This window comes from Rattus rattus, chromosome 2 (genome assembly GCF_011064425.1).
Source record: "Rattus rattus isolate New Zealand chromosome 2, Rrattus_CSIRO_v1, whole genome shotgun sequence".
In the NCBI taxonomy this organism is placed as follows: domain Eukaryota; kingdom Metazoa; phylum Chordata; class Mammalia; order Rodentia; family Muridae; genus Rattus; species Rattus rattus.
This window is the reverse complement of record NC_046155.1, coordinates 126,700,117-126,726,585: the sequence shown is the minus strand read 5'-3', so window position 1 is coordinate 126,726,585 and position 26,469 is coordinate 126,700,117. Positions and strand designations below refer to the sequence as shown.

The following is a 26,469-nucleotide window of genomic DNA, read 5'->3' as shown; positions in this document are numbered from 1 at the left end:
GCAGGAGGGGGAAGCTCCGCTCTCCCCAAGCCATTCAGCCAGACGTCTGCAGTTCCTGTGATGCCAAGCTGTGATCCGTGTCTGAGGTCTGTGGTCAGTCATATGTAAGGACCAAGTGGGTGGAGTCGTAATCTGTGCACAAGCACGCCATGCATTTCTGCTGGCTGTATGAGCAGCCTACTTCCCACCGTTTTGGGGGGCTTGTCTGGGATTTCTCTCCTGTATGCCCCCATCATATCAGACCCTTAGGCTTAATAAAGGCTTCTCTCAAATGGTCTTTTATTACCTATCCGTAATAAACGTCATGGCTAGAGTGGGCTGGGCTGGTTTAACCTACTTATCCAGAGGCAGCGAGAAGGCAGTGTGGAATTCCACAGGCTGGCCTGGGGCAGACGCTGTAGGAAGCTGGGGCTACTGAAGTCGAGAGGAGAGGAAGCCTGAAAGCTCTGTTTTCCCTGAGAGCTGTCCAGGGTTAAAAGCTGAAGTTCCCATCACCTGCTACTCTGCAGTGGTAACTGGGAGCTGCTGGATACCGGTCTGCTGCCAATCAGCTCAGAGCACCTGCATCTGTAAGTCTGTGGCTTTGGATGCCTGGAGCCACAAATCTCTACTTCTGTGGGGTTAGAGCTGCAAGCTAGTGGGTTTGCAAGCTGAGCCTACAAGCCTCTGGTACTGTTATTTGTGGCAAGGTGGCTGGCTACTTGTGTCCCTTTGGTTAAGTATCTTGCTACCAGGCTTGACATCTGTACCGTTCTCCATCCCAGTTTTAAGATCTAGGTAGCCCCACGGCTATGCTTGTGAGTGTACCTGTGAGGACAGCTGGGGGGAGAAATTACTCTGTAACAAGGCTTCAGGTTTTGTTGCTGGGTTCTCCCCTCTGTCTGTGCTGTTGCAAGGCTTCTTGGGAAGAGGAGACGTGGAAAAATGCCCATCTCTTCAACCCAGACATGGCCTCAGCATCAGACCAAAGCTCTGATTTCATGTAAAAGTCTACTTTGGTGACCAGTGAATTATTTAGAGAGACATGGGTGACTTAGAGGCAGCTTGTCCTAGTTAAGGTTTCCATTGTTGTGAAGAGACACCAGGACCATGGCGACTCTTACACAGGAAAACATTTAATTGGGGCTGGCTTACAGTTTCAGAGGTTTAGTCCATTATCATCATGGCGGGAAACAGGGGAGTGTGCAGGCAGACACGGTGCTGGAGAAAGAGCTGAGAGAGTTCTATGAGTAGAGCCAAAGGCAGGAAGGAGAGACTGTGCCACATTAGGTGTAGGTTGAGCATAAGAGTCCTTAAAGCCCAACCCCACAGTGACACACTTCCTTCGACAAGGCCACGCCTACTCCAACTGTATCACGCCTCCTAATAGTGTCACTCCCTATGGCCAAGCATTCAAACACATGCATCTGTGGGGGCCAAAGCTATCCAAATCACCACACGGCGGCACCACTGAAGGGTCCATTTCACCATTTCACTCTGCACATCTGGTGCTCCCTACAGCATGTGAGCATCAACAACACAGAAGTCCCCCCTACCTCCAGCAATTGTTCAATGCTTGTGTAATTTTGGGAGGGAGCCTCCGGAATCTTTTAACTCTCTTGCAGCTTTCGAGTTTTCTGAGCCTTCCTCTTTTCCTCCCTAAGGAATGCTTCAATCTAGAGAAGACAGCTTCATATTTGAAAGGCCTGGAAGAGCAGGTGCTATAGATCGAACAGGTTGATTTATGCTAGAGACACGGTGCTAAAATTTGCTATGTAGATGACATGACGGTTTGGTTAATCCCGTTGTTGGTAGTTTATCGTAGGTAAGCCAAGAGCATGTTGCCGTTCGTAAGACATTTTGGTGGACCTAAAAGTGAGGTTGTTTTGATGCTTCATGAGAACTTGAGACAGTTTCTCTCGGTAAGAGGTTAAAGGACCTGCCGGTGTCTCTGACAAGTGGCCTCAGGGACAACTTGCCGTCTTCAGGAAGGCTCTTTGGTGCCCCACTTAGGATGTTTTGGATTGGCTGCTTTTCCATAGAGAGCATCTGGTTTTCTTCAGAGGAGGCTGGCAGGGAATACAAAGCAATTGGGAGCAGATCTAGGATCACAGAGGGACAGGCTCAGAGAGCATCAGTGGCCATCAGAAGAGGTTTTTCCCCTGGGTGGCCTTGTGTGTTTTTCAGACACCCTCTGAGAAGTATTGCAGTCCCCATGCAAGAAGGCATGTGCTAGGGGCTTGTTTCAGCTCATTTCCTGTGGCCTGCAGGGTCCCTTTGCCATGTCGTAGGTAACAGCATAGTTCTTTTTTTTTTTTTTTTTCTCCATCTTTATTAAATTGGTATTTCTTATTTACATTTTAATTGTTATTCCCTTTCAGTTTCAGGTCAACATCCCCCTAACCCTCCCCTCCCTTCTTATGGGTGTTCCCCCCATCCTCCCCCATTATCACCCTCCCCCAACAATCCCGTTCACTGGGGTTCAGTCTTAGCAGGACCCAGGGCTTCCCCCTTCCCTGGTGCTCTTACTAGGATATTCATTGCTACCTATGAGGTCAGAGTCCAGGGTCAGTCCATGTATAGTCTTTGGGTAGTGGCTTAGTCCCTGGAATCTCTCAGCATAGTGTTCTAATCCGCACCATAGAAACAATACCAGTTGATTTTCACAAGTTCTGATCTTAGAAGAGAGGCTAGAGCATGTGTAACCTTTGTAGTTGTTATCCACTCGAGATGACTTCTGCCAAGAGCCTCCTGTCTCAGGCTTGTCAAGGGCATCAGCCACCTCAGCGATCATCCCTCACCTTCAAGGAAGACTGCTCCTATCCCATTTTATCTATGAGGAGCCTGAGGGAACCTCACTTAAGTAGACCTTGGCTGGACTTTGACCCAAATCCCATAAAGTGGCACTTGCATCTCCATCCAGGCTGTCTTATCTCGTTCACCTGGAATTGTTTTGCACGCATTTTATCTTACTGAGCTGCAGCGTTTGAATATCATCTCTCTCCATTATTGAGTTGTTGGTGCTCAGATGGCTCTGCTTTGGGAAGATGGGGAAGATTAGGAAGTTGATAACTCAGTCCTGTGCCCACCTGCGGCTCCCATCTGTACGTATGTATGTATGTACGTATGTATGTATGTATGTATGTATGTATGTATGTATGTATCTATCTATCTATCTATCTATCTATCTACTATCTATCTTTCTATCTATCTGTGGAGTATGTGTGTGTGCATGTGTGTATGTGGTGTGTGTGTGTGTGTGTGTGTGTGTGTGTGTGTGTGCTTGCATGAGTGTCTGTGGTGGGTTCTTCCTTGATTACTTTCTAGTTTATGAAGCAGGGTTTATTGCTGATCTGGAAGCTTGCCTATTTCAATAGTCTAGCTAGCCATCTTGCTCAAGGGATCCCGTCTCTGTTTCCTGAATGTTATAATTACAGAAGGGCTGTTATACCCATCTAGCACTGGATCTTTCTCTTGGGGCTGAGGATAAGTGTTGGATATTCAAACTCCAGTCTTTGTGCGTGCACAACAAGCACCTTACCGTGGGTTATCTCTCCAGCCCTCAGCTTCTGGGTTACAAGTCTTCCGGGTACAGCTGCAGCATCCTGGCTGGAGGTGGGTACAAACTTTGTCTCCAGATGTCAGGAAGTGAGCTTAACTTGGCACAAGCTGCTCCATCTGTATGGAGGCCTGGCCTCATCAGCATCTCTCCCAGGCATGGTCTCATGAATGTGCTTCTCCTCCTCTAGGTTGGGAAAGAGGTTGAAGAAGACCCGCAAGTATGACATCATCACCACCCCTGCTGAACGAGTGGAAATGGCCCCACTGAATGAGGATGAAGATGAGGATGAGGAATCTGCAGTATTTGATATCAGATACAGGTGTGCTGGGGACAGAGGCTTCCTCCTGGGCTGAGTATATGAGGGTTTGGCCACAGCATCCTTGAGCACATGTTCTCTTGTTCCTATCATGGTGGGACCTGTTCCCATCACTACCTTGGTAGCAGCATTCAGGAATCCAGAAGAGCAGGGCTGATGGGTAAATGCTTATTTGGGGGTGGGGGAAAGAAAAAAAAAATCCCGCATCAGTTTGGTTGCTTTCTGTCGTATTAGCTTTAGAAACAGTTTGTTAATGGTTACATCTAAATTTTATTTGTGTGTGTGTGTGTGTGTGTGAGAGAGAGAGAGAGAGAGAGAGAGAGAGAGAGAGAGAGAGAGAGAGAGAGAAGGGGGTGGTTCTCTGTATAGTAGTCCTGGCTGTCCTGGAGTTTGCACTGTAGACCAGGATGGCCTTGAACTCAGAGACCTTCCTGCCTCTGCCTTCCAGGGGCTGGGATTTAAGGTGTGTGCCACCATACTTGACACACTTGATTTTATAAAGAACAACCGCACACTGAAACTGGCTGATTCTAGATACCACAGGTAGAAGGAAACCTATGACCTGTACTTTGCCAGAGAAAGAATGAAATCAAGTAGCAGTATTCAGTTATACCACAAAATAGTACATACATAGCGTCATTGGTGATTGTATTGGCTTTATCGCTAAGCCACCTTGTTTCCCATTTGGTACATAGAGACAAAATACAGCATGAAAAATTATGTCATTTTAAAGGTATTCCCATTTCTACTTCAAAATGTGTATAAGTGTGTGTGTGTGTGTGTGTGTGTGTGTGTGTGTGTGTGTGTGTGTGAATATATGTGTCAATAGTATATGAGCACTGAGTTCAGAGGACAATTTTGTAGAGTTCATATATTTTACATGAGTTTTATGGGTCAAACTCAGGTCACCAGGCTTGCATAGCAAGCTCCTCTACCAGGCTGTCTTGTAGTCCTCACATTTATTTGTTTGTTTGTTTATTTATTTATTATTTGTTTGCTTGCTTGTTTGAGGCAGGGTCTCATAACCTGGGCTGATCAGGAACTCCCTGTGTACAAACTCATTGCACTTCTCTTGCCTCAGTCTCCCGAGTGTTGGAATTACACAAGTGTACCACCATACTGGGCTTCCAAACTTTGCTTATTATTCCCAATAAAAAGGGTCTGTGTCCTCCTGCAGGCCTGTGGCACATCATGTAACAGAACCTTAATGGAGCCGATCGGTTGTATTACTGATGTGTGTATGCATGTATGTGTATATATATATCTATACATGTATGCATGCATGCATGTATGTGTGCCTGCACACAGACACATGCTGCTGTGGGTATTTGGAGGCAGAGAACAACTTCCCGGAGTTGATTCCCTCAAGTGCCTGTACCCACTGAGCCATCCTGCCACCCCCTGTACGCCTGATTCAGAGCCACTGCTAGAATCTTGTTCACACTAGGTGTGGTTGTTACTGTTGATTCTTAACTGGATAAGATCTCGAATCGTCTAGGACATCGATCTCTTATCCAGTTTGTGAGATTCTAGATTGAATTACAAGAGAAGACCTACTGTAAATGTGATCATCATCATCCCATGTTCAAGGGCCCGTGGGCTGGATAAGGAGGAGAAAGTGAACTGAATGCCAGCAGTCACCTCTCTGCTTCCTGACTGTGACCAGCTGCCTTGTGGTCCTACTGCAATGCTGTCTCTGCGGTGACAGACTCCTATACACCCAAGCTGTCAATCAAAGCATCTCTGTCTTCCTTAGGCCAGTGTCTCAGTCAGGGTTTCTATTGCTGTGATAAAGCAGCCGGGAGGAGGAAAAGGTTTCGTTCGTTTCACAGCGAGTAGTTCATCATTTAGGGAAGCCGGGGCAGGAACCGGAGCAGAAGTTGTGGAGGCATGTTGCTCAGTGGCTTGCTCCTCATGGTTTTCTTAGCCCGCTTTCTTAGTATCCAAGACCACCGGCCCGGCGTCCACACTTCCTGCAGTGAGCTGGGCCCTACTGTATCAATAGCACTGACCATGCAGGAGGATGTGCCGCAGGCTTGCCTAGGGCCGGTCTGGGGTGGACATTTCCTCAGCTGAGTCTCCCCTCTTCCCAAATGATTCTAGCTTGCGTCGAGGTGACCCAACACTAGCCAGCATAGTTGCTTTGGCTCAGTATTTTCTTATCACAATCAAGAGAAAGAAGCTAATATACTGGGTGAATTGAATTGGTTTTATCCTGTTTTATTTGTGATTAAATGAGAGAAGTCCCTAATCTGGGTGTGGAAGCCCAGGCTTGTTCCAACACTCAGCAGGCTGAAGCCAGTGTATTTTTTTTTTTTTTTAAATTCTGTCTGGAACAAAGGATGGGAGGGGGTGTGTTCTCTGAAGGACAGGACGCCCGTGTGATATGGGCTAAAAGACTTCCACACTTGTCTCAGCTCTTCAAACTGGAGCGTGCTTCCTTTTTGGGCTGATCGTCAGTCCTGGATTGGCACAGCTACCAGATCTGAAACTTCTCAAGCACCGAGAGCAGCGGCTAAAGTGAGCCTGGGAACTGTTCAAGCACTAGAGATACTCCTGGTTCCTGCCGCCCGGGAACTGTTCAAGCACTAGAGATACTCCTGGTTCCTGCCGCCCGGGAACTGTTCAAGCACTAGAGATACTCCTGGTTCCCGCCGCCCGGGAACTGTTCAAGCACTAGAGATACTCCTGGTTCCCGCCGCCTGGGAACTGTTCAAGCACTAGAGATACTCCTGGTTCCTGCTGCCCGGGAACTGTTCAAGCACTAGAGATACTCCTGGTTCCTGCCGCCTGGGAACTGTTCAAGCACTAGAGATACTCCTGGTTCCCGCCGCCTGGGATACTCCTGGTTCCCGCCGCCTGGGAACTGTTCAAGCTCTAGAGATACTCCTGGTTCCTGAAAGGCCAGGTTCCCTCCATGGCCTGGTGCAAGAGTGAGAGTCAAGGATGAGAGAAACCAGGAACGCCTGTAGTGGCACTTAACAGGAAACCCGCCCCTCCCGCCCCGTGTCTGGCACAGCAGTGGCGTTGGTGTAGGATCTGGGTTTGCTCCCTCTAGTCCCTTGGCGTCTTCCATTTCTTCTATTCTAGGCAGAAACTCAGGACCCAGCAAATCCACTTGTATCAATCCTATACTCTAAGCTATGGGCTGTTGTGAGCCTTAGTCCCATGGGCCACGTTTTCATGCTGAGCGACTGCTCCTCGTTAGCTTGGCTCTTCTCTGTTGTCGCTTTGGGGACGGCTTCAAGACCAGATTCCTTTGTGACCTTATTCCCGGTAGCCTTATTCCATTTAAACGTTATTTGTGTAGGTGTGTGCACACCTGTGTGTGGGTGAGCATGTATGCACACATGCTGTGGCATGTATGTGGTGGTGGTTTGGCCGATTGCAGGAGTCAGCTCGCTAACTCTACTGTGTGAGCCTGTCTGGTTCGAGTGAGCATGGCCCCCGTGTGTTCATGTTATGTGAATACTTGGTCCCCAGTTGGCGGGACTGTTTGGGAAGGTTGAGGAGGTGTGGCCTTGCTAGAGGAGGTGTGTCACTGGGGGTCAGCTTTGAGATCACCAGGCCCAGCCAGCTTTCTTCCTGTTCCTGTTTATGGATCAGGAGGGAGGGTAGCAGCCTTGTTGTCTTAACTTCTGGTCAATACCTGACCTCTGAGGGGAGTTTACTGGTGGTTTTTGCTGTATGGAGTTTCTCCTCTATCTCCTTGAATTTTATTACTTTCCCTAGCTCTGTTAGGCAGGGCATACCTCCTCCTTTAACCTATTAAGGTGGTAAATCTGTATTTATTAAATTTCTAATATATAATACGTTCAGGATTCTGGAGGGTAAGACAGCTTTGTCACATGACATCTTTCTGCATGCACTGTTGTATTGTATAAGGCTTTCCTTCTCTCTAGGGAGTGGTGACTGGCCCTTTGTTTTTCTGTCTGTTATTAGTCTGTCGGGCTCTGTTAAAAGTTAATGCTGGCCTCATAAAACGAGTAGGGCATGCCTCCTTATTTTCCTTCTCTGGGCTAGTTTGGATCAGATTGGAGTCATTTGTTTCCTAAGTGTTTAGTAGAGCATATCGAAAAACTGGCTGGACTTGAGCAGTCTGTGTGGAGTTTTCAGGATCAGTGACATTCATTTCCTTGAGTAGTTCTTAGACTATTCAGTCTTTATTTCTTCCTGGGTCAGTTTTGGCCAGAAGTAGTTTTGGGGCATTTTGCCTATTCCCTTTAAAGTTTTACAAACCTGTTGTTGTGTAGTTGCTTCCAAAACATTTGTAATATGAGTAGCTATGGTCTTTCTTTTCTTCTTTGAATGACAGGGTCTTTGTACAGTCTTGGCTGGCCTGGAACTTATGTAGCCTAGGCTGGCCTTGAGCTCACAGAGATCTACCTGTCTCTTCCTCCCACTTTATCCCTTGGTGTATGCCACCATGCCTCCCTCTCTTGTATTTTTTTTTTAAAGATTTATTTCATATATATATATATACATATATATATATATATATAGCACTCCACCTGCATGTACATGTGCAGGCCAGAAGAGGGCATCAGATCTCATTACAGATGGTTGTGAGCCACCATGTGGTTGCTGGGAATTGAACTCATGACCTCTGGAAGAGTAGACAGTGCTCTTAACCTCTGAGACATCTCTCCAGCCCCCCCCTTGTATTTTTAAGACTATTGGTTTTTTCTTTTTTCCTTTTCCCCCTTGCTCAGTCTTGCAGGAAGCTTTACTTTGTCACTCTGCACAGAGAATTGTCCTTGTGCCTCTCCGATAGCCTCCATGATGATCGGTTTTCAGTTGTGTGTGTGTGTATCTCGATCCTTCAGCTTTCTTTGTGCACATTCTATTCCTGCCGCTTCTTCCTCCAAAAACGTAGCCCCTTCTGGCGTTGTCAACCTTCCCAGCTGGGGTCAGCATTTGTTCTGTGGCAGCCTGTGTCGGAGCCTCCCGCAGACATTCAGGACCGCTGCCAGGCCCCGCTTGCCCCGCTTCTCCTCAGCGTCCCCGAAGAACTGAACTTTGGGGAGCTCCCCACGGAAGCTCCTGCCATTTGTGGTTGTGAATGAACTTGGAGGGGAGCCGGTCAGACACAAGGCCACTCCGGTCCAGAGAAGACTGACTGCTGGGAGGCTCAGAAGCTTTCCCTAATGTACAGGTGTACGGGGACTGAAGATGAGAAAGTGGGGGTTGGGAGCTGGGGTTGGAGGTGAGATTGCTCTGTCATCTCACTACTTAGCAGTAGCCACTAGAGAGTGTGTGAGTACACGTCTGTGGGCGTTGCTTTCTCTGTTGAAATAGGCCCGTGTTACAAAGGCCGATTTAGGACACTTTCTCCCCTGAGTGTCCTACTGTGAACAGCTTATTTTCATGTCAAAAAGTATGAAAGAATGAAGGCTTTTTAAGGGTCACCTTTCATTTCCACATAGTGTTTTTGAGGGGTCGTCTGCACACTGCTGACCTATTCACAGAGTCTTGTTTTTCCTGTCCACCAAATGTTTCTGGTTCCCTCCAGGAAGCACACACGTTGAAATCGGATGTGGACGATCCATGGCTTTGGGTTATTTATGATGGAGTGGAGGGAGGAACATTGTGCTTGGCACCGGGGTAGTGAGGTGGGTCCAATGCCTCTTATTGGATGTGTAACTTTCTGATTACCTCATGAGTTGGAACCCGTGTGGCTCGGCCAGGCTTGTCTCCCCCACGTTTCCAGGCGCGTAGAGAAGACCTCACAGGTCAGGAAGGTTTCTGTGTACAGCACCCCCAACTGCAATGCTGGGTATCAAACCTAGGACCTCAGGCGTGCTAGCCAAGCACTCTGCTGCTGGGCTCTGCCCCCAGCTCAACAGCCTTCCCCTTCTTCGTGTGCTTCAATCAGCTGGGATGCTTTGGGTTGGGAAAAATAACCGCGTGGAGCACAGAGAGCCCATTTCACTTGTGTTTTGAGTTTGGTTGACTTGGTGCATGGTTGCAGTGTTTTGGGTCTATGCAAACCCCTACTCAGGGGACTTTTGTTCCCTCTAGGTATACCTGGAGGACAGGTACACACCTTTCCTACTTGTGTGGCAGGCCGCCTGGTTGCTGTGTTGAGTGCAGCCCAAGGTACCCAGCTGCTGGGAAAAGCAACCAAGACACCCAGCTGCTGCTGTCCCTGCCAGCCCTGCATTCTGCTGAGATGCTCCTGCAGTCGCTCCTCCAGGGAGTGCACTGGCGTTCCCAGCAGGCTGCTTCGCCCCTCTTTTGTAGCTAGAGCTTCCTGTAGGAGTATTAGATACCAATGATAACATGGCGTGGGAGTCCGTGGCTACTTTAATCTCCCGAGCCGTCAGACTGCTGGAGAGTGGGTTTGAGGTAGAGGCAGAGCTGACCCCCCTCATCTGGACTGGTTGAGGTCTGGACTCTGAAGGTTAAATAGCTTGCCAGTGGCAGCATGCTATGACTGCTTTCCCTTGCTAAGGAGCTTGGGATGGGTAGGTTCAGGGGGCTCCTCTGCCCACCTCATGTCCCCAGAGTTTAGCTTTGCTGTGAAAAGGAGCTTCTGGGGAGCTCCGGGTTCCCTTGGTTTCCAGCACTCCTGTGTATACGTGTGGTCCTGCAGCTATGGGGGCTGGGTGTAAACAGCTCATGGGGTGAAGGTGCAGGACCTTCCAGAGGTTCCCTGTAGGTGCCTCTGTGACACTTGAGGGGTCACCTGGGCAACTGAACTTGAACACTCAGGCAGGCGACAGTGGTGTCACGTGTCCATTGCTCAGAGTGTATCACTGTGCTATGGTTTCACCCATCAGCTCTTCCTGGGGTCAGCAGGCCACTGCCACTGGCCGTCATTTGTAGACCTTCGTTTTGGAGATTGACTCTGATTCTGTTTGGACTCTGACGCCATCAGCAGTCCTTAAATGTTTTTGTTTTTCAAGTATGATTATGTAAGGTCCACAATCTCATACTGATGAAGTAGCTTTCTCTATTCTCCACCCCCTCTTAAGTCCTTCACTGCAGCTGTAACTTTCACCCATGGGAAAAATATACCTGTGGTGTGGTCAGCAGTGTGTTAGAGCCGGAGTTCTAGATGAGCAGGCTCACGCATGAATCCTGTCTGTTCAGTCTTAGGAGACAGTAGTCATATACTTGCATAGGCCCAACTCATCAAACTATGGCCGGCGTGCCAAATTTTTGGCACTCACCAGGTCTAAATAAGAACAAAACACCAAAGACAACTTAAAGGTTTATTTTGGCTCACAGGATCAGAGATTTCAGTCCCTGGTTGCTTGGACTCGATGAGGCAGCCCACCTCAGCAGGTGTGGGAGAACAAAGCCTTTCTCCACATCATGAGCCAGGGAACAAAAGGGAGAGATTAGAGTCCCATAATCCTGCTCATGACCTGGGGGCCTTCCTTTGGGCCTCACCTCTGAAAGATTCTGCTACCCACAGCAGTGCCAATCCCGCTAATTCAGTGGGTGGAGGGGAGACACTGTGGATCCCAGACTGTAACAGTAGCTCAAAAGCAGAGTGTGAGTTCTACCTTCATTTTATGTCGCCCCTGTCTCCACCGTTCAGCCCAGGCTTTACTCACACTCTGTCTTCCTGCCTTCCCTTCCCAAATGCTGGGATTATGGATCTGTGCTAGCATGCCCAACTCAGCTTTCTACAATTTAATGTTTGAAAAAGGAACCAAGAGAATAATATTTCAGGATGCATAAAAGTTGATTGCAATTCATATTTCAGTGCCCATACGTAAAGTTTTGAACACAGCCATCCTCAGATTCTGTACTGGGTCTGGCTGCTTTTTGTCATGACAACAGGGTTTATAGTTGACACAGAGACTATAGGATCTACAAGGTTTAAAATAGTTACCTTTGGATGCTTTGGCCTAAAAACCTGTAGGAGGACTAGGAAGGAGGGATTTGAGGGGAAAAAGGGCATGTGTTCTAAAGGGGTGGGGGCTATGTGTGGAGGGAGGGATCCTAGGAGTCTTGTGTGCGAACCAAAAGTTACATGGAAGAATGGAATGTGCCTATCAGACAGCACATTTTTCAAAAGCCCCGTGGTTGAGGAGCAGGGGCTGTAGAGACCATGACGATGACAATGAACAAGACGGCTCACATAGCAGGAATGGGAAAGGGGATAGAGTGTGACAGTGTGGCCTACAGGGTGGAAACTGCCAGGGCGGAGTCCGATAGCTTCAGTGCTCTGGCAGAAGTGATGATTCTCCTTCTTCCTTTTCTTTCAGGTAAAACTTCCCTGGCTTATTGGCATCCTGTGGGGAGGCTGGTCAGCTGCAACCCTGGCTGTCAAGGTCTGGGCATCGTCTCTCACCTGAGGACCCAAACAAATGTTATTTATGAAACTCTGGCTTCACCCTACATGTCCAGCATCTGCCTGGAATGTCACCGTCACACTTGTTCTCAGCCTCCAGATGAGTGTCACCTTGGCCACCCTTGGATGCCCCTTTGAAGTGCTCCTTCCACTGTTGTCTTGAGGGGTTTTCTACCTTCCTAAGAGATGAAGGTGGGAGCATAGATGTCAAAGAATTTCTCTAGGACCACCGTAGATAATAGTAAAGCTACAATTAGGAGGATCAAGAGTTCATAAAACTGGGCTGGGGAGAAGCTTAGCTCAGAACCCGATCACCTTTCAAGCAGGGGACACAGTTTGGTCCCTAGTGCTCACATTAAAACAAAACTAGTATGGTGGCCTACACCTGGAATCTCAGCCTGGGACACAGGTGGATCCTTGGGGTCAACTGCTCAGCCAGCCTAGCCTAAAGAGCGAGTTCCAATGAAGACACCTGGTCTCAAAAAACTTGGTTGGCTCCAGAGAAATAATGGCCAAGGTTCATTTCTGGCCTCCACATACGTGTATGTTTGCCAACACACACACCTCAAAAGCCTGAAGGGGACCTTCAGATGTACCCAGGAGAATCATGACATTTTGTTCCCCCAAATCATTGCAGCTTCTTCAGGCCTGGCTTTATTTAGGGGAGAGTTGTATGCTATTTCAAAATGGATGTATAAGTTCCCTACCCTGCCTACCTTGTCTAAGAGGTTCTTCACAATAGGCCACAGAAGAATTTCAAATAATCAGGGATCAGACCACATGGGTGAGTGTGTGGATGGGTGTGTGTACCTATCAAATAATTTCTCTTCTCGTGGGAGTGGAAAGTGCCACAGGCAGCCACTCAGTGATTTTCTTGTGTGCTGTAAAATCATTTCTCTGCCCTGCCTCAGTGCTGTGATGTCTGTCTTAGGAATGTAATGAAATCACTGCACAGTTTAAATGAATGGTAGTTTGGTTGGCTGGAAGGAGGAGGAAGAGGAAGAGGAGGAGAAAGAGGAAGAGGAAGAAGAGGAAGAAGAGGAGGAAGAAGAGGAAGAGGAAGAAGAAGAAGAAGAAGAGAGGAAGAAGAGGAGGAAGAAGAGGAAGAGGAAGAAGAAGAAGAGGAAGAAGAAGAAGAGGAGGAAGAAGAAGAGGAAGAAGAAGAAGAAGAGGAAGAAGAAGAAGAAGAAGAAGGACGAGAAGAAGACGATGATGACGACACTGTTGAGGACTCTGTTGGAAGTTAGTCCAGGCTAGGTTGGACTGAACTGGACTGGAAACTCTTCTAGGGTCCACCACTCTTCAAGAGGAGCTCAGATGGGCACCTACCCTGGGAGCTGGGTACCCAGGGATGCCCTGAGGAAACAGACCCTGGACTAACTGCTCAGGTTAATGGAGGCCTCCCACTTGGCCTTCTCCCATATTGCTGTAGCTGGTATGCTTCTGTGCAAATCTAATAGCAGTGCCTTTGGGACCCTGGGAGTACATCACGTCTGGAAAGGTGACCCTTGTTATCTCGTTTCCTTTTCATCTTTGTCCTAGGGTTTGCGTAGTTGCCTGTCTAATGCCCTGTTTCATTGCTTTAGGTGAAAACTTGTACCTTGGCCAGCTCCACTCCATTGTCAGGCCTCCAGTTCCTTACTGGGGTTGTGGTGGTGGCGGTAGGTGGGAAGGTCCACCCTGGCTCTGGAGCCTGGCTGGGCACTGGTTGGTTCAGCCCTGAGCCAGCATGAGGTGTGCTGTGTTCCTGGGATCCATTTATTTCGCTTTTTCGGTTGGCTTCTCTCACTCTTCTGCCATTAGCCAGAGGGATAGGTTTCGAAACAGAGCAGGTGGTTCTTTCCTCTCACCATGTACTCAAGCACAGTGGCGACTCTAGGACTCTGGCCACCTCAAAGCTGAACACCCTCTCAGCCTCGGAGCTGGGACTCAGGGTCCCAGAACTGCAGCTGAACCATCTGGAAAAGCTGGATTCTCTTGCCTTATGTCTGAATGCCACGGATCCGGCTGCCAGCCACTCATTACTGACTGGCAAGAATGGTGGACAGTAACCTTCCAAATCCTTGATGAAACTTCGACACCATAGGCACTTAAATAAAGATCCTTAAAGCAAACAAACAAACAAACAAAAATAACCCTTAGATTGAGTCACGAGTGTGTTGGGTTTGAATATTTTCTGATGGAGCAGGTGAGATGACTCACTGTGGTTAAGAACGTGAACACAGGTTCACTTTAGGAATAGCTCACATAGGGGTGAGCTGGGGTTTCTTGTGGGGTGACTGTGTCCTTGTGATTTAGAAAGAGGCATATGAATGGAGTGGGGCCAGGGAAACATGCCCACCCCTCCCCCTACACACACATGTACATTTATTTGTTCTTCTAGAAACTGTTTCAGGTTGGGAAGCATTGAGCCCCCATTTGTTTGGAGACTCTTGCGGTGTCCAGAGGATGTAGAGCCCATCATGTCAAATCTACTTATTGCCTCACACTTGCTTCAATGTAAGATTTCCATGACAGCCAGGTGTGATGGCACATGCCTGTCATCCCAGCACTGGAGAGGCCAGCCCAGGTTACAGCTTGAGACTTTGTCTCAACAAACAGGAAAGCACCCCCAAAGTTCTATAAATGTGAGTTAAAGACGTCCAGGCTGGATTAATCCCTTGGTGGATAAAATCCATAGAGAGTGGCTTACTTACATTTTCGTGAACACGTGGTGTTGGACATCATCAAGAACTCGATGGGTGTGGTCTACTCGACTCTCCCAGAAGTTCATTAATCTTCTTGTAGTCAAGCACTTTCCTTCCAGTCTTGTTCCTCCTGACATCCAGGGGTGAGGCAGATTGAGGAGAAAAGAGGTGCTCTTCAATCCAGCAGTGGAGGGCTGGCTACAAGTGTAGCTTTGGTTTTAGGGGTTCATCTGTGGTGGGTCCATCTAAACCCTGGTCTCTTCTTCACAAAGAAAGCCTTTCTTCCCCCATGTGGCCCATAAGAGCTACCAGAGTCCAGGAGGGAAGAGATAGATGGTCCATGGCTCCCCAAACCTGTCCGCCCCAACCCCCCACTGCCTGCATTTCCTACCAAAAGTGCTGACGGTAGGGAAGAGGGGAAATCACTCACAACGGTACTTTCTAAGGTTTGTGGGAGCCCCTATGGAAGTCTTTATATGTGCCTTTCCTGCCCTTTTCAGCAAAATGCTGGCTTCTGGGGACCTTTCAAATGGAATTGGAAAATAACCAGAAATTTTTACAGGGTGGGTACACACATGCCCTACACTTGCTGATGAGGCTTTGACTACCAAAGTAATTTCAAGAGATTTGATTGGCTCTTTAGTATTGCTAACTCTGGGAGAAGGGATGGACAAGGCTTTGAGCATCAGCAAAGAGCATTGTGGCTCAGCCTCGATGAAGACTGTGGGAAGAGTCAGATGACTATTCCATCTGCTTTGCAGAAGCATAGATCTGCTCCCATAATGCCAGCAAGTGGCTCCCCGCCACAGGTGGGAGCCCATACTTGTTTTTAATTATGTGTTCGGCTACAGTAGAACTCTTGTGACTTTTATCTGAGAAGTCAGGAAACCTTGTGGACTCATTGTGAAATACACAGCAAACAACTTTGTGAGATCACGGTATTTCCTCTTCTTGTTGGGAACCAGATAACATAAGCATTTCAGGCAGTTGTTGGACCCCTACCTGCACTGGGGCCTGAGTATTTGGTCTGCAGAGTGTTTTTCCCCCATGGTAATTAGCTCAGAATTTCTTGCTATCGTTAGGCTCTGTGGGCTAGACTATCTGTCAGCACGCTCTACCTTCCTGTAGATGGGCTGATTTTGATGATGTGGAGGGACCACAATGATTTTTTTCCTTTGGCAAAGCCTAAATGTTTGACCGGTCCATCTGACACCCGTGTTGTGAGGAGGTGAGACCATTGCTGCTAAGTTTGCAAGAAGCCAGCTGGTTGGCAGGGAAGAAGCAAACAACAGAGCCTGTGTGATTCCCATCTTGCCGCTCACAGAAACGGGGCAAGCCTTTCTCCACTAGCCCTTGTGATCATTTAAAGGTTGGATCTACTTTAGTGCTGCTTAGTGATGAGTGTCTCTCTGACAGACAGCAAGCCACAAAACTTCGTAGCTTTTGCCTGAAAGTCTTTTTCAGCTCCTGGTGTCGAAACCAGTCATCCCCAGGTTCCACCATCACCTTCAGAGCTTCAGGTGTTAGGAGCACTTACAGCTTCCACAGTCCTAAATCCCTCATCAGACACGAAATCAACCAAAAGAGCAAGGAGACTCCACACATGGGGGATGTTGTCAAAGTGCAGCACAGGCTCATGTTTGAAAATGATAAGAGTGAACGACAGAGTCAAGACCAGGTCATTGGGCCTGGGAGGAAGGATCTAGAGGTGACTGGGGAGGCATGAGGCATGGGAGAAGGATCCAGGCTTAGACTTAGCCCAGGCAGGGACCTCCAAAGAAATATGAGACACTTATGGTATCTGGAAAGAATCACCATTATCAATAACTTTTGGGGTCCTTCATGTGCCTGGAGCCTTGGCATATAATTTCTTACTCAGTTTTTTGACGGGTCTTTTAGGTGGATATTATCGCTATCTCGCTCCGGGGTTCTGTGATCATTTCCACAGACCAACATCTGTCCCTCTCAACTATATTCCCCCTCCGTTGCTCTCCCTCAGAAAATCAACTTATTGCTTGTCTGGTATTTGAACATTCTCTGAGTCCCAGCACCATGTAATGGAATTGGCGATTCTTTTTCTTCATGAGAACTGACCTAGGAAAGTCAGTTACCACACAGGCTCACAGGTTTGTAAGGGATAGAGGTCTTGGACCATGACCCTTTTACCCTTCGCCGACATGTTTACTTGGGAGTGGAGAGATGGGAGACGCCTCTTTAGAACCTTAAGAGCTTTTCAGGACCTTTTGTGGTGGCAGAGGATGACTGAGCTGTGGGCTGATAGGAATTAATGTCACATATCCCAAGAGGCACCCTACTTAGGTGGTAGCTACTCAGTGAGTAAGAGAGTCTGTTTGCAGGGCAAGGAGTGTGTATGCCCAGGTACCCTTGGCCTTGCCTTACCAGATCACTTGGGTCTTTGGAGTACCCTGTCCATTAGCACCAAGCTGGCTTCAGGGGTGTGCTGGGATTGTCCTTCCGAGAGCACTTGCATGTCTAAGTTGTTGGGGAATTCTGTCTTGTGAGGCTGCCATGACTGTCACTGTGTAAATCAGGACAGCTCTGACTACCTGCAGGAGATCTGCATAAGACTGGGCTTTTTGGTAGTCCTTTGTCAAAGGCAGTCATTAGACCCTCACCTTAGATTCTAGTCACTTTCTCTTACCTCCTCCTCCCTGAGCTGTGTGCAGCTGTGTCACTTCTATGTAGTTTTACCCCAGTTGTATGTGGTCTAGAGTATATAGGAAGTAGAAGGTTAACTAAGTGGTATACTCCATCTATAGTGTGATATTGGGCCAGGCCTTGTACACAGCAAGTATTAGGAATAGCTGTGTGGACCATAACCTTATTTGGACTGTGCTCTGGACAAATAGTTCCTTTGGCCTTGCCTTTCTAAATTCTACCAGGGCACCTGAGGCTTTGCAATACCATTTCCAGTTGCCCCAGAGCAGGGTTCAGGGGTTTGCTGGGGCTGTCCTCACTAGGAGCCCTTGCAAAAGTTCCCTTTTATTTCTGATCTCATCATGGTGTTTATGACTAAGCAAGCCAAGCATCTTTGGGGCTGATTCCTGGTTAACACCTTCAAAGGCATCATTTCTAACTTGAGGGCTGACAGTGTGCCCTCCAAATTCACAGCCTAACAGAAACACCAAGAGTTTGCATGAGAACCCCCTTTTTGAATTTTTGGTCAAGGCTCTCCCAAGAGACTCCCGAAACATTGCGGGTTGTCCCTAGAGGTAGAGGGTTAAGCCCCTATTGCTAAAGAAACTGTGAACTTCAGACACAGCACCCAGAGGGCCTGGACTGGGGGTCTGACCTGAAAGTACCAAGCATACACTTTTCCAAGGAAGGGAAGCAGTCAATAGTCCTACCTAGCTATTATGGCCTATAAACTACAAAAATGACTACTATGCTGTGATAACCTTAAAGATGTAACAGTGCTGTGAATGTCTTGATGATAAACAAAAGCTCTCTACTTGGATTTAGAGCTCACTCAGCAAGAGGGAAATCATGCCTGGTACAGGAAACCTAGCCAACCTATATGGACCTAGATAAGTCATGGACCTTGGAGGGAAAAGCTACAACCACCACCAAGCCAGCATAACCCCTAGCTATATTCTAAATGTTTATACTTGTCCCCACAGATAAGCCAGTTCTTGGTCCTTATCAAGGAATCGTCTCTCTGCACCAGATCATTACGGAAAATCACAACTGATCAGAATGCAGAGAAGAGACTGTGAGGGGCCCAGCTCCAACTGGTAGATCTATGACAGACTCCTGCATCAAAACTCATGGAGCCTCATGGAATAGGAGATGGAAAGACCGCAAGAGTCACAGGGTCAGGGAGTCACCATGAGACCGTGCCTCCTAGAAACATTAGAGTTTCATCGGGATGGGTGCCTAAGCAACACCTGATCAAGGATGCCAACAATAGACATGCTGACATCTTATGGGGCCCCAACCCTAGAAGAACAACTGCAAGCCAGTGAGGCATGTCAGTTCATTCAATTCAGCCCTGAAATCATATACATACAAGTAACATTATATGAACTGAGCAGGGACATTTAGGTATGTATACACACACACATTTAAAAGGAGGCCATGAGTTTTGAGGAGGAAAATACATAGAAGGGGTTGGATGAAGGAAACAGAAGTGGAAAGTGATGTAACTTCAAAAGACGAGAACAAAACAAAGTACTTTGAAACTGCTGGAGGGTATCCGACTGAGAAGACTCTTTGGGTACTGGTTTTAACCAGTGGTTAAGTCTTCATTAGCTGGCCAGCCCTCAGCCTTTCTTGGGGTAAAGTTTTAAAAGACAAAACCATAACCTCACTTAGCAGAAACAGCTAGCCAGAAGTGGAACTACAGAAGGCGAGAAAGCAAGGTAGTACATTTAGGGACTTCCCCAGAACTATGGGCTTCTTCAATGAATTGGGTTTCTGCCCTTGTTTTGGCACCGCTGGCTGCCTGTATGCCGGGTTCCATGGCCCGAATGAAGGGTAGTCCCATCATGTCAGTTGTGTGGAAAGTCTGAGACCTACTCAAGAAACAAGACTTTATGGTGCAATCTGAGCATGTCCAGAGATTCCGCTGCCTATCACTTACATCTTCTACATATGCACCATAAGTACTCCATGACTTTGAGCTAAACATGCCTCCAAACGTTTGTCTGCTCTTTTTTTTTTTAAGACTTTGATTTTTAAACTGAGCACATTCGAGAATGGGCTGACCCCTTTGTGAATATATATATATATATATATTGCCCCTCCACAATAAAATCCTATGCTTCCTCTGTTTGGGGAAGGTGTGACTTTCAAAATTATGTGTGTGTGTATTGCCCGCGCTGCAGGCGATGCATTTTTTTCCCTCCGCTTTTCCATGTCTTGGCTGTGCTTATTTTGGCTTTGCACTCACCAAGATGCAAACCTATTGTGTCGAGTTTCAAATAATAAGCCACGTGGTGCTTGGGACGTGACCCTAGCCTTTGGCCCAGAGGAGTCAGGTTTGTGGGACTGGTCCGTGTCTTCTTTTTTCCCCTATTGAGGGTGTGTGGATGAGTGTTGGGATTGCTGCTGCTTCAAAACCGCGTGCTTTCCTCCACAATGCTCATTTCTCCAAGTTACAAGAGCTTGGGGTGTTACGGATTCTGCCTGCCTTGACGTCTATGCCATTATCTGAGCTGCTTCTTCTCCCTCCTCATCCCCTCAAGGCCTCAGGAAGCACCCAAGTCCCCCCACCCCTGGAATTTCTTTAGGCGGAATCACCGTGCATGGGACATGATTACTGGAAATGTTGTGGAAACAAAGTGAAGAACAGCCAGCCTGCACAAGCACTGCATAAAGCAGCTAATGAAACGGAATAATCTCCTTTTCCTTTGGAAGCTGGGCCGGGGCATGGAATATTGCTGGGAATTAAGGCTCCCCCTGGACTGTCCATCTACCCAATACTTTGCTGAGATACTCAGCTGAAATCCTCAGCTCTCACAAGGCAGGGAGGAGTGACCGGCCCATGTTGTGAGGGTGTGGGGCGGTTAACAATTGAGGTGGGCTCCGTTACGTGTCCTACAGGTGTTCACGGACCTGTGGGCACAGGGCGGTGGCCTGCTGGGCTATCCAGGTGGACAGTGCATTCACTAGATTTAAGGGTACTGGAGTTGGGAGGGGCAGGAGCTCCATACAAGAGCCCCGTCACGACGGGCGTCTGCTTTACTCAGGCACCTGTATCCTGGCATATGCTAGCCTCTATTTATTGAGCTTCTACTGTGTTTTAGGCAACGCAGGAAGCATTTCGCATGGGTTATAGAGAGACTCATTTTGCACAGTAAGCTGAGCCAGGGACTGCAAAGCCAGATTTCCTGGGTGAGACGTACAGACGCTACGGCCTGCCACCTTGTGTGGCCTTAGATGCATCTCTTGGCCTCCGTGAGCCCCCTCCTTGTCTGTAACATAACAGAGTCAGAGTTTGTCTTGCCTGGGTATTGTGAACTGGACGCGTTAATGACTTTTAACGTACTTCTTGACACTACCAGGCATTCAGCCGTGTCATTGTGTATGGCAGCCAGTATAAAATAGTGACTGTATTATCATTTCTACTTTCAAGTGAGGAAACCTAGGCTTTGGTAATGAGTTTACCCAGGTCTCCAACTAGCAGAGTTAGGATGCCTGCTTTTGGAGGCCTGGGTGCTCTGCACAGTTTTGTGTCCCTACCCAACCCCAGATTCTGTCCAAGGCCGGGATCCAGACGTGCAGCGGGGTAGCTGGTTATCTGGAGCAGGTCCGTGGAGTGATTTCAGAGGTGCAGGGAGTGCTGGGTAAGTAAGGGTCAGGGGCGTGTTCTTCAGAGGCAGTTCTCTTTCTGTGAAGCAAGAGTTTGAAATTGGTAGTGAGTGTTGCTTGGGAGGGTGGTGGCCCTGGACAAAGGGTAAGCCGGGAGCTGGAGGTAGAGAGGATTCTGCAGTTTATGTCCTGCTTCTAGAAGCAGCAGAGTGGGCTCAGCCCCGGAGGAGCAAAGCTGGGTTGGAAGGAACATTGCACAGGTCAAGTGTCTTTCTCTTGCACATGTCTCTGTTTTCCTTATCGTAGGCACTCTCAGAATACTGCTTTTGTGGGGGGGAAGCAGCCCATGACACCAGCTCTGCCATCTCCTTCCCACAGAAGGGAGGGAAGTGGATGTGGGAACCCTGCTTGGACTTGAGAGGCACCGGCATTTCGAACACTCAGCCTCATTATTTTTAAGTGAGCATTTAAAGGCGTCTAAGGCAGCGCGTCCCGGCGTAGTGCTGGAAGTTGTGTAGTGACCACTATTGCAGACACCAACGAGTCCTGGTGTTCTCTGGATGAGTGACATGGAAGTCAGCTTGAAGTTAGGAGGAAACATTTGAGGTTGGTTTACCAAAGTCTGCTGACTTTTGGTCAAAAGGTCCTGAAAAAAAAGTTAATCTTTCTGACCAAATTTTGGACAATGAATATATAGCATATGAAGAAGGCAAAACAGTTAATCTCAGTGGTGTTTGGGTTTCTTTTCCCTCTGATGCTGTGCCTTCCTCCTCCTCACACCCATCACTGAAGACCTGGTGGAGTGCTCACTCGTGTCAGGGGGCACCATTCCGATGGGCAGGCCCAAGGAACCGACTTGGCCTGCCGAGGTGGTGGCCGTGGTGGTGGGCGGGGGAGTGGGGAAGAGACACCAAATACTTCGCTGCCTGAGACAACAGAGAATAAAGTGCTAGGAGGGAGACATGAGGCCTCAGGGCCTGAGCAGGGAGTGATCAGCTCTCTCTGCAAACGACCTTCGGAGCTTTCGTGTTTTTGCCCTGGCGTCTTTTATCCTCTCAAGAGTTGGCGCACATGACCTGGTTTTCTTTTCCCCCTCCCCCCTCTTTACCTCACACGGCATGTGCTATTTCATGTCCATAAATATTTAAAGGGGAGCCTTCCAGCTGTGCTTTCGAGGGCCAAGTCTAACCTATGTCACCAAAAGCTAAGACTGAGAGGCCTCCTGCAGAAGCAAGGGAGGTGAAGACCTCGGTTATGGCTCCCGAGAAGAGCACATGCTCAGTAGCCTGGTCTTCCGCCCCGCCCCCTTTTACATTCCTAGTCTGAAAAATGATGGCGGTATGATACAGGCACAGTGGTGATTCGTTTTAACGTTCGTCGCACAACTGGGGAACATGGGCTTTTCTGTTGTTTGGAACATCTGAAAGCAAACAGTGTTCCAACTCTGAACCTGTTCTCCACTCTCCCCTGGCAGAGAGCAGCTCAGTGAATATACTTTGTCTGACACCGGGCGAGGCCCGCGAGAGGCAGCTGCTGCCCTTGTGGGGTGACCTGCCATATGAGGACTAGAGCTTCTTGCTCACGACCCCACCCATCAACCCTACCACCTGCCTTTCTCTCAACCATCGCAGCCCCCGGCGACCCTGAGGCTCCTTACCCTGTCTCTGAAACAGCTGTCGTGTGAGCTTTGGATCCACTTTGTTTTGCGCTCAGGTGTCTATTCCATATTCCTGGTCATAGACTACGTTCTATCAGAGTTTGAGTTTAAGGCTGCTGTATTTCTTCTCTAACATGTTAGTAGTTTTCCTTGGGATGAGGTCCTAGAATGCAGAAAGGTCCACCTTGCAGTGTCTGCCTGACGTTTGCACCCTGCTGAGCAGGATAGCACCCTGGGAAATTGTAGTGTAGGTGTTTGAAATATAGGTGCTACAGAGACTGCCGCGCTCTGTGGACGCGTCCTGCCCCAGGAGACACTGGGGCTCAGAGAGTTTATATGAATTCCAACTGTTTCCACCCCAGGAAAGAAAACTTCCTCTGCACCTGGGCCACCTGGTCTGGGGGTCTGAGCAAGACTCACGGGGGTGGGGTGGGGGTGGGAGGGCTGTGGAGAAGGGCTGTTCTCCTCTTCATGCTCCCTGGGGTGTCTGGCTCTTAGGGCTCCCCTTCTGATTCAGAGGAGGAAATGAGGGCGGGCCAGCAGCCACTCATCAGTGCACTGACTGAAGGAGTGTGCAGTTAACTTCATGCATCAGGAATGGACTGGATTTGGGTTCACAAGTATAAAAATCTTTTTTAGGTTCACTGAACGATGAACTTTTAAACGAATGGATGTATCTTTGGCCTGGTGACCAACAGTCCCTGGAGTCTGAAAGCCTTGAACTTCACCCTTAAGAGGCCAGGGAGCACTGTTTAGTGGTAGGGTTCTTGACCCTAACTAGATGGCCGGGCCAACCAACTGCAACTTCTGCTGGAGTTAAGGGGTGGGAGGAGTCTCGACATGTTTCACAGTCTCAGGAGCCTAGGAAGGCACGCTGGAGCTGGGAGAAGAGGCTGCTGTGTCATATGCTCAGTGAGCAGGTAGGAGAGGCTATCAGGAGAGGAGCTAGATCCATGGACACCAACATTCAAGCTTAGTGGGGCTTTCAGGAGCACCTCCCCCCCACCATCAAGGCCACATATCACACGAAGTCCCCTCAGTACTATCCACACACGGGAGCCTTCCCTGTCATGCGGTATGCTGTTTCAGGGCGTGTGCAGTCCCAAAGACAGTATTCTATCAAACCTCTAGGAGGCCCCGGTGGTCGTGATCTAAGGTCCCCATCTTGAGAGGGAACATTTCTAGGTTGCTTCTTGTCTAACACCGTGTTTCCACACGGCTTCTTGCCTTTCTGAGCTCTATTCTTGCAAGTGTGGGGCCACAGCCCTGTTATCTCCAATGACCCTCCCCCCTCCCCCACCTGAGTCCCTGGCACTCTCAGATACCATGACACTTCTTGAAATCAAAATCATGGGGACCAGACAAAGATGTCATGGCTGGAGAGTCACACATGTGACTCCAAATACCATCCCAGAGACCTGAGGCCAGAAGGCCTGTTGGGGTGTATCATCCATCCATTTTGGAGAGCAGTATCCCACCTGTCTCCAGAGACCCACTCTGTCTTGAGGAACTGGATTTTCAGAATATAGTCTTGACATCTGAGGAAGGGTTAACTAACCTGGTAGGATGAGAGTTAACTTCTCCCCCGCCACGCAGATGTTTGCTCTGCTGGATTTTTCTGATGAGTAGAAAAGACTTCAAAAAGTACTACAGATTCCCCTTTCCTTCACCCCAACCTACAGGCAGGGAAAACTGATTAAGAAAGAGGAGAGGCATCTCTAGATATTGGAGGAGGCCATGTGTGCCTGCAGGGCTCACCTGCCTTGGCAGGTGGTTTTTGTGAGAAGGAGTCTTGCCTTAGAGTCCTTCCCACTATGTGTGACCTAGGCCTGGAGCAAACCACAAGGAAAACAGCTTCACCACTAGGTTCCCTATGAATTGGTTCAGTCCGAACAGACCAGGACTTGGCAGGGAAGGTGGAAGGATTAGTTCATCAAGACATGTTTGAAAGCTCTAGGGGTAGGACCAGGAGTGGAGGGGTTCAGTCTAGGTTAGAGAAAGTGGGGGCCACTGTCACTCACTGTCTAGAGAAAACGAATACAGCAAAGCATTTGGAAACTAGCCAAGCAGTGACACAGAACTGGCCCCAGGAAGAAATAGATGCAGAGGAGAGAAAGAGAAGCATTCAACTGCAGTATAAAAATGTAACGAGTTCGAACTTTTCAAGTTGAGGTGAAGAATTATGAGGCTAGTCCAAAAGGATGGGAACAGACTCTGTGTGTGTGTGTGTGTGTGTGTGTGTGTGTGTGTGTGTGTGTGTGTGTGTGTGTTGGGGAAATTCACGTGTACGGGAAATTTCAGACTTTTGCTCACGGCCTAGTCATTAAACTGCCCAAGGACTGGTTCCCACTGTAGGAGACTGGTGAAGAGGAAGATAGTGGTTAGGAAGCTGGCAGAATCCTAACAGAACCAGGACAGCAGGAGGGTGAGCCCAGAAGAGCCTGCAAAGGGCAGGGCGCTAGTGAGAGTGACTAGGCAGAGGTTACCTCATAAGGGGGTGTTTAAAATCAGGCCTCCTGACACGGGTGCCATACTTCTGTGTCCAAACCAGACAAGATTCTTCCGTTAGCTCAAGCCCGGAAGGAGGAAGCTAGCATTTCAGAAGAGCATTGTGAAGGTCAAGAAAGCTACCTCTGATGCCTGATGCTGAGAAGGGCCCTATATCTGTTCCACTTGGAGGGTCACCAAGCCTGCCACTCTGTGTCCACTCAGAGGTCATCTGCTGGCTTCCAGACAGGTAGCCAGCCGCCTATGGAGGCAGGGACAGATGAGGCATACTCCAACATCTGGAAGACACAGGTCTGAAGCAGTTACAGCAGCCACCAAGGGCCTGAGAGAGCTGGAGTTTTTAAAATAGTTTGCACCACTGAGTGTGTGCTGATGTTGTCCCTTTGGAGCTGTGAAAACACCTGCCCAAACACAACTGAGCCTCATCCCCTCTGACTGTACCAAACAATGTGTACCTAAAACGGAAAGATGTAATTCGCATGTTTAACAGAACCCTGTGTAATGGACAGGGCAGAAGAGCTAGGATCCCTTTGCCTCATCAGAGAACACCCCCAGCAGGTCAGCAGGTACCTGCTGGTGGAGAGGACTGGGCTCCTGGTGCTGCTCAGCACAGGCTTATCATGCTCACTCTGATGGCACAAAACCCGCACTATGGAAGCTTAACAAAAGAAACTCTGAAGGACAGCGTCTCCAAGTTTTTCCATAATGGGTCCAGCTTAAGAAAAGCTGCAATTGCCTCCGGGATTCCAAAGATTGAGAAGATTCTCCAGTGGTTTGCAAATCAGAAGCACCCTAACGTTGAGGTTAAGTTCATTAGTGTTTCTGAAAGTCCATCTCAGCCAACTACTAAAAAGTCAAAGTGATATGCCAGGTGGTGGTGGCCCGAGGCCAGCCTGGGCTACGTAGGGAGTTCCAGGACAGCCAGGGGGTTCACAGAAAAACCCTTTCTTGAAAAAACCAAACACCCCCCCTTACACCCCCCCAAAAAATTAAAAACAAAATCAAGCGATAGCACTTGGGCCAGAGGTCTCCCTCTCAAGACACCTGTCTGAAGGGAGGAGCTTGAGTCCAATAACTTTCACCTATGCAGAAGGCTGGCGAGCCTGACGGGCAGCCAGTAGGCAAGGTTTATGAGTGAGGACACGTGGCTCAGAGGGTTGTACTCAAATAAACTCCACA

The 26,469-nt window shown here is 48.5% G+C and overlaps 1 protein-coding gene and 1 pseudogene across 1 annotated transcript in view; both read left to right on the top strand.

Moving 5' to 3' along the window:
- Fam174b (family with sequence similarity 174 member B) overlaps positions 1-12,793 on the top strand; it is a 43,343-nt gene extending 30,550 nt beyond the window's left edge. The window contains exons 2-3 of the mRNA XM_032893411.1: positions 3,729-3,860; positions 12,080-12,793. Coding sequence (XP_032749302.1) covers positions 3,729-3,860; positions 12,080-12,083 — 136 coding nt within the window. The 3' untranslated portion in view covers positions 12,084-12,793. The remainder of the gene's footprint in view (positions 1-3,728; positions 3,861-12,079) is intronic.
- A 584-nt stretch (positions 12,794-13,377) lies between these two features.
- On the top strand, positions 13,378-26,267 carry LOC116893245 (annotated as a pseudogene).
- The last annotated feature ends 202 nt before the right edge of the window (positions 26,268-26,469 follow it).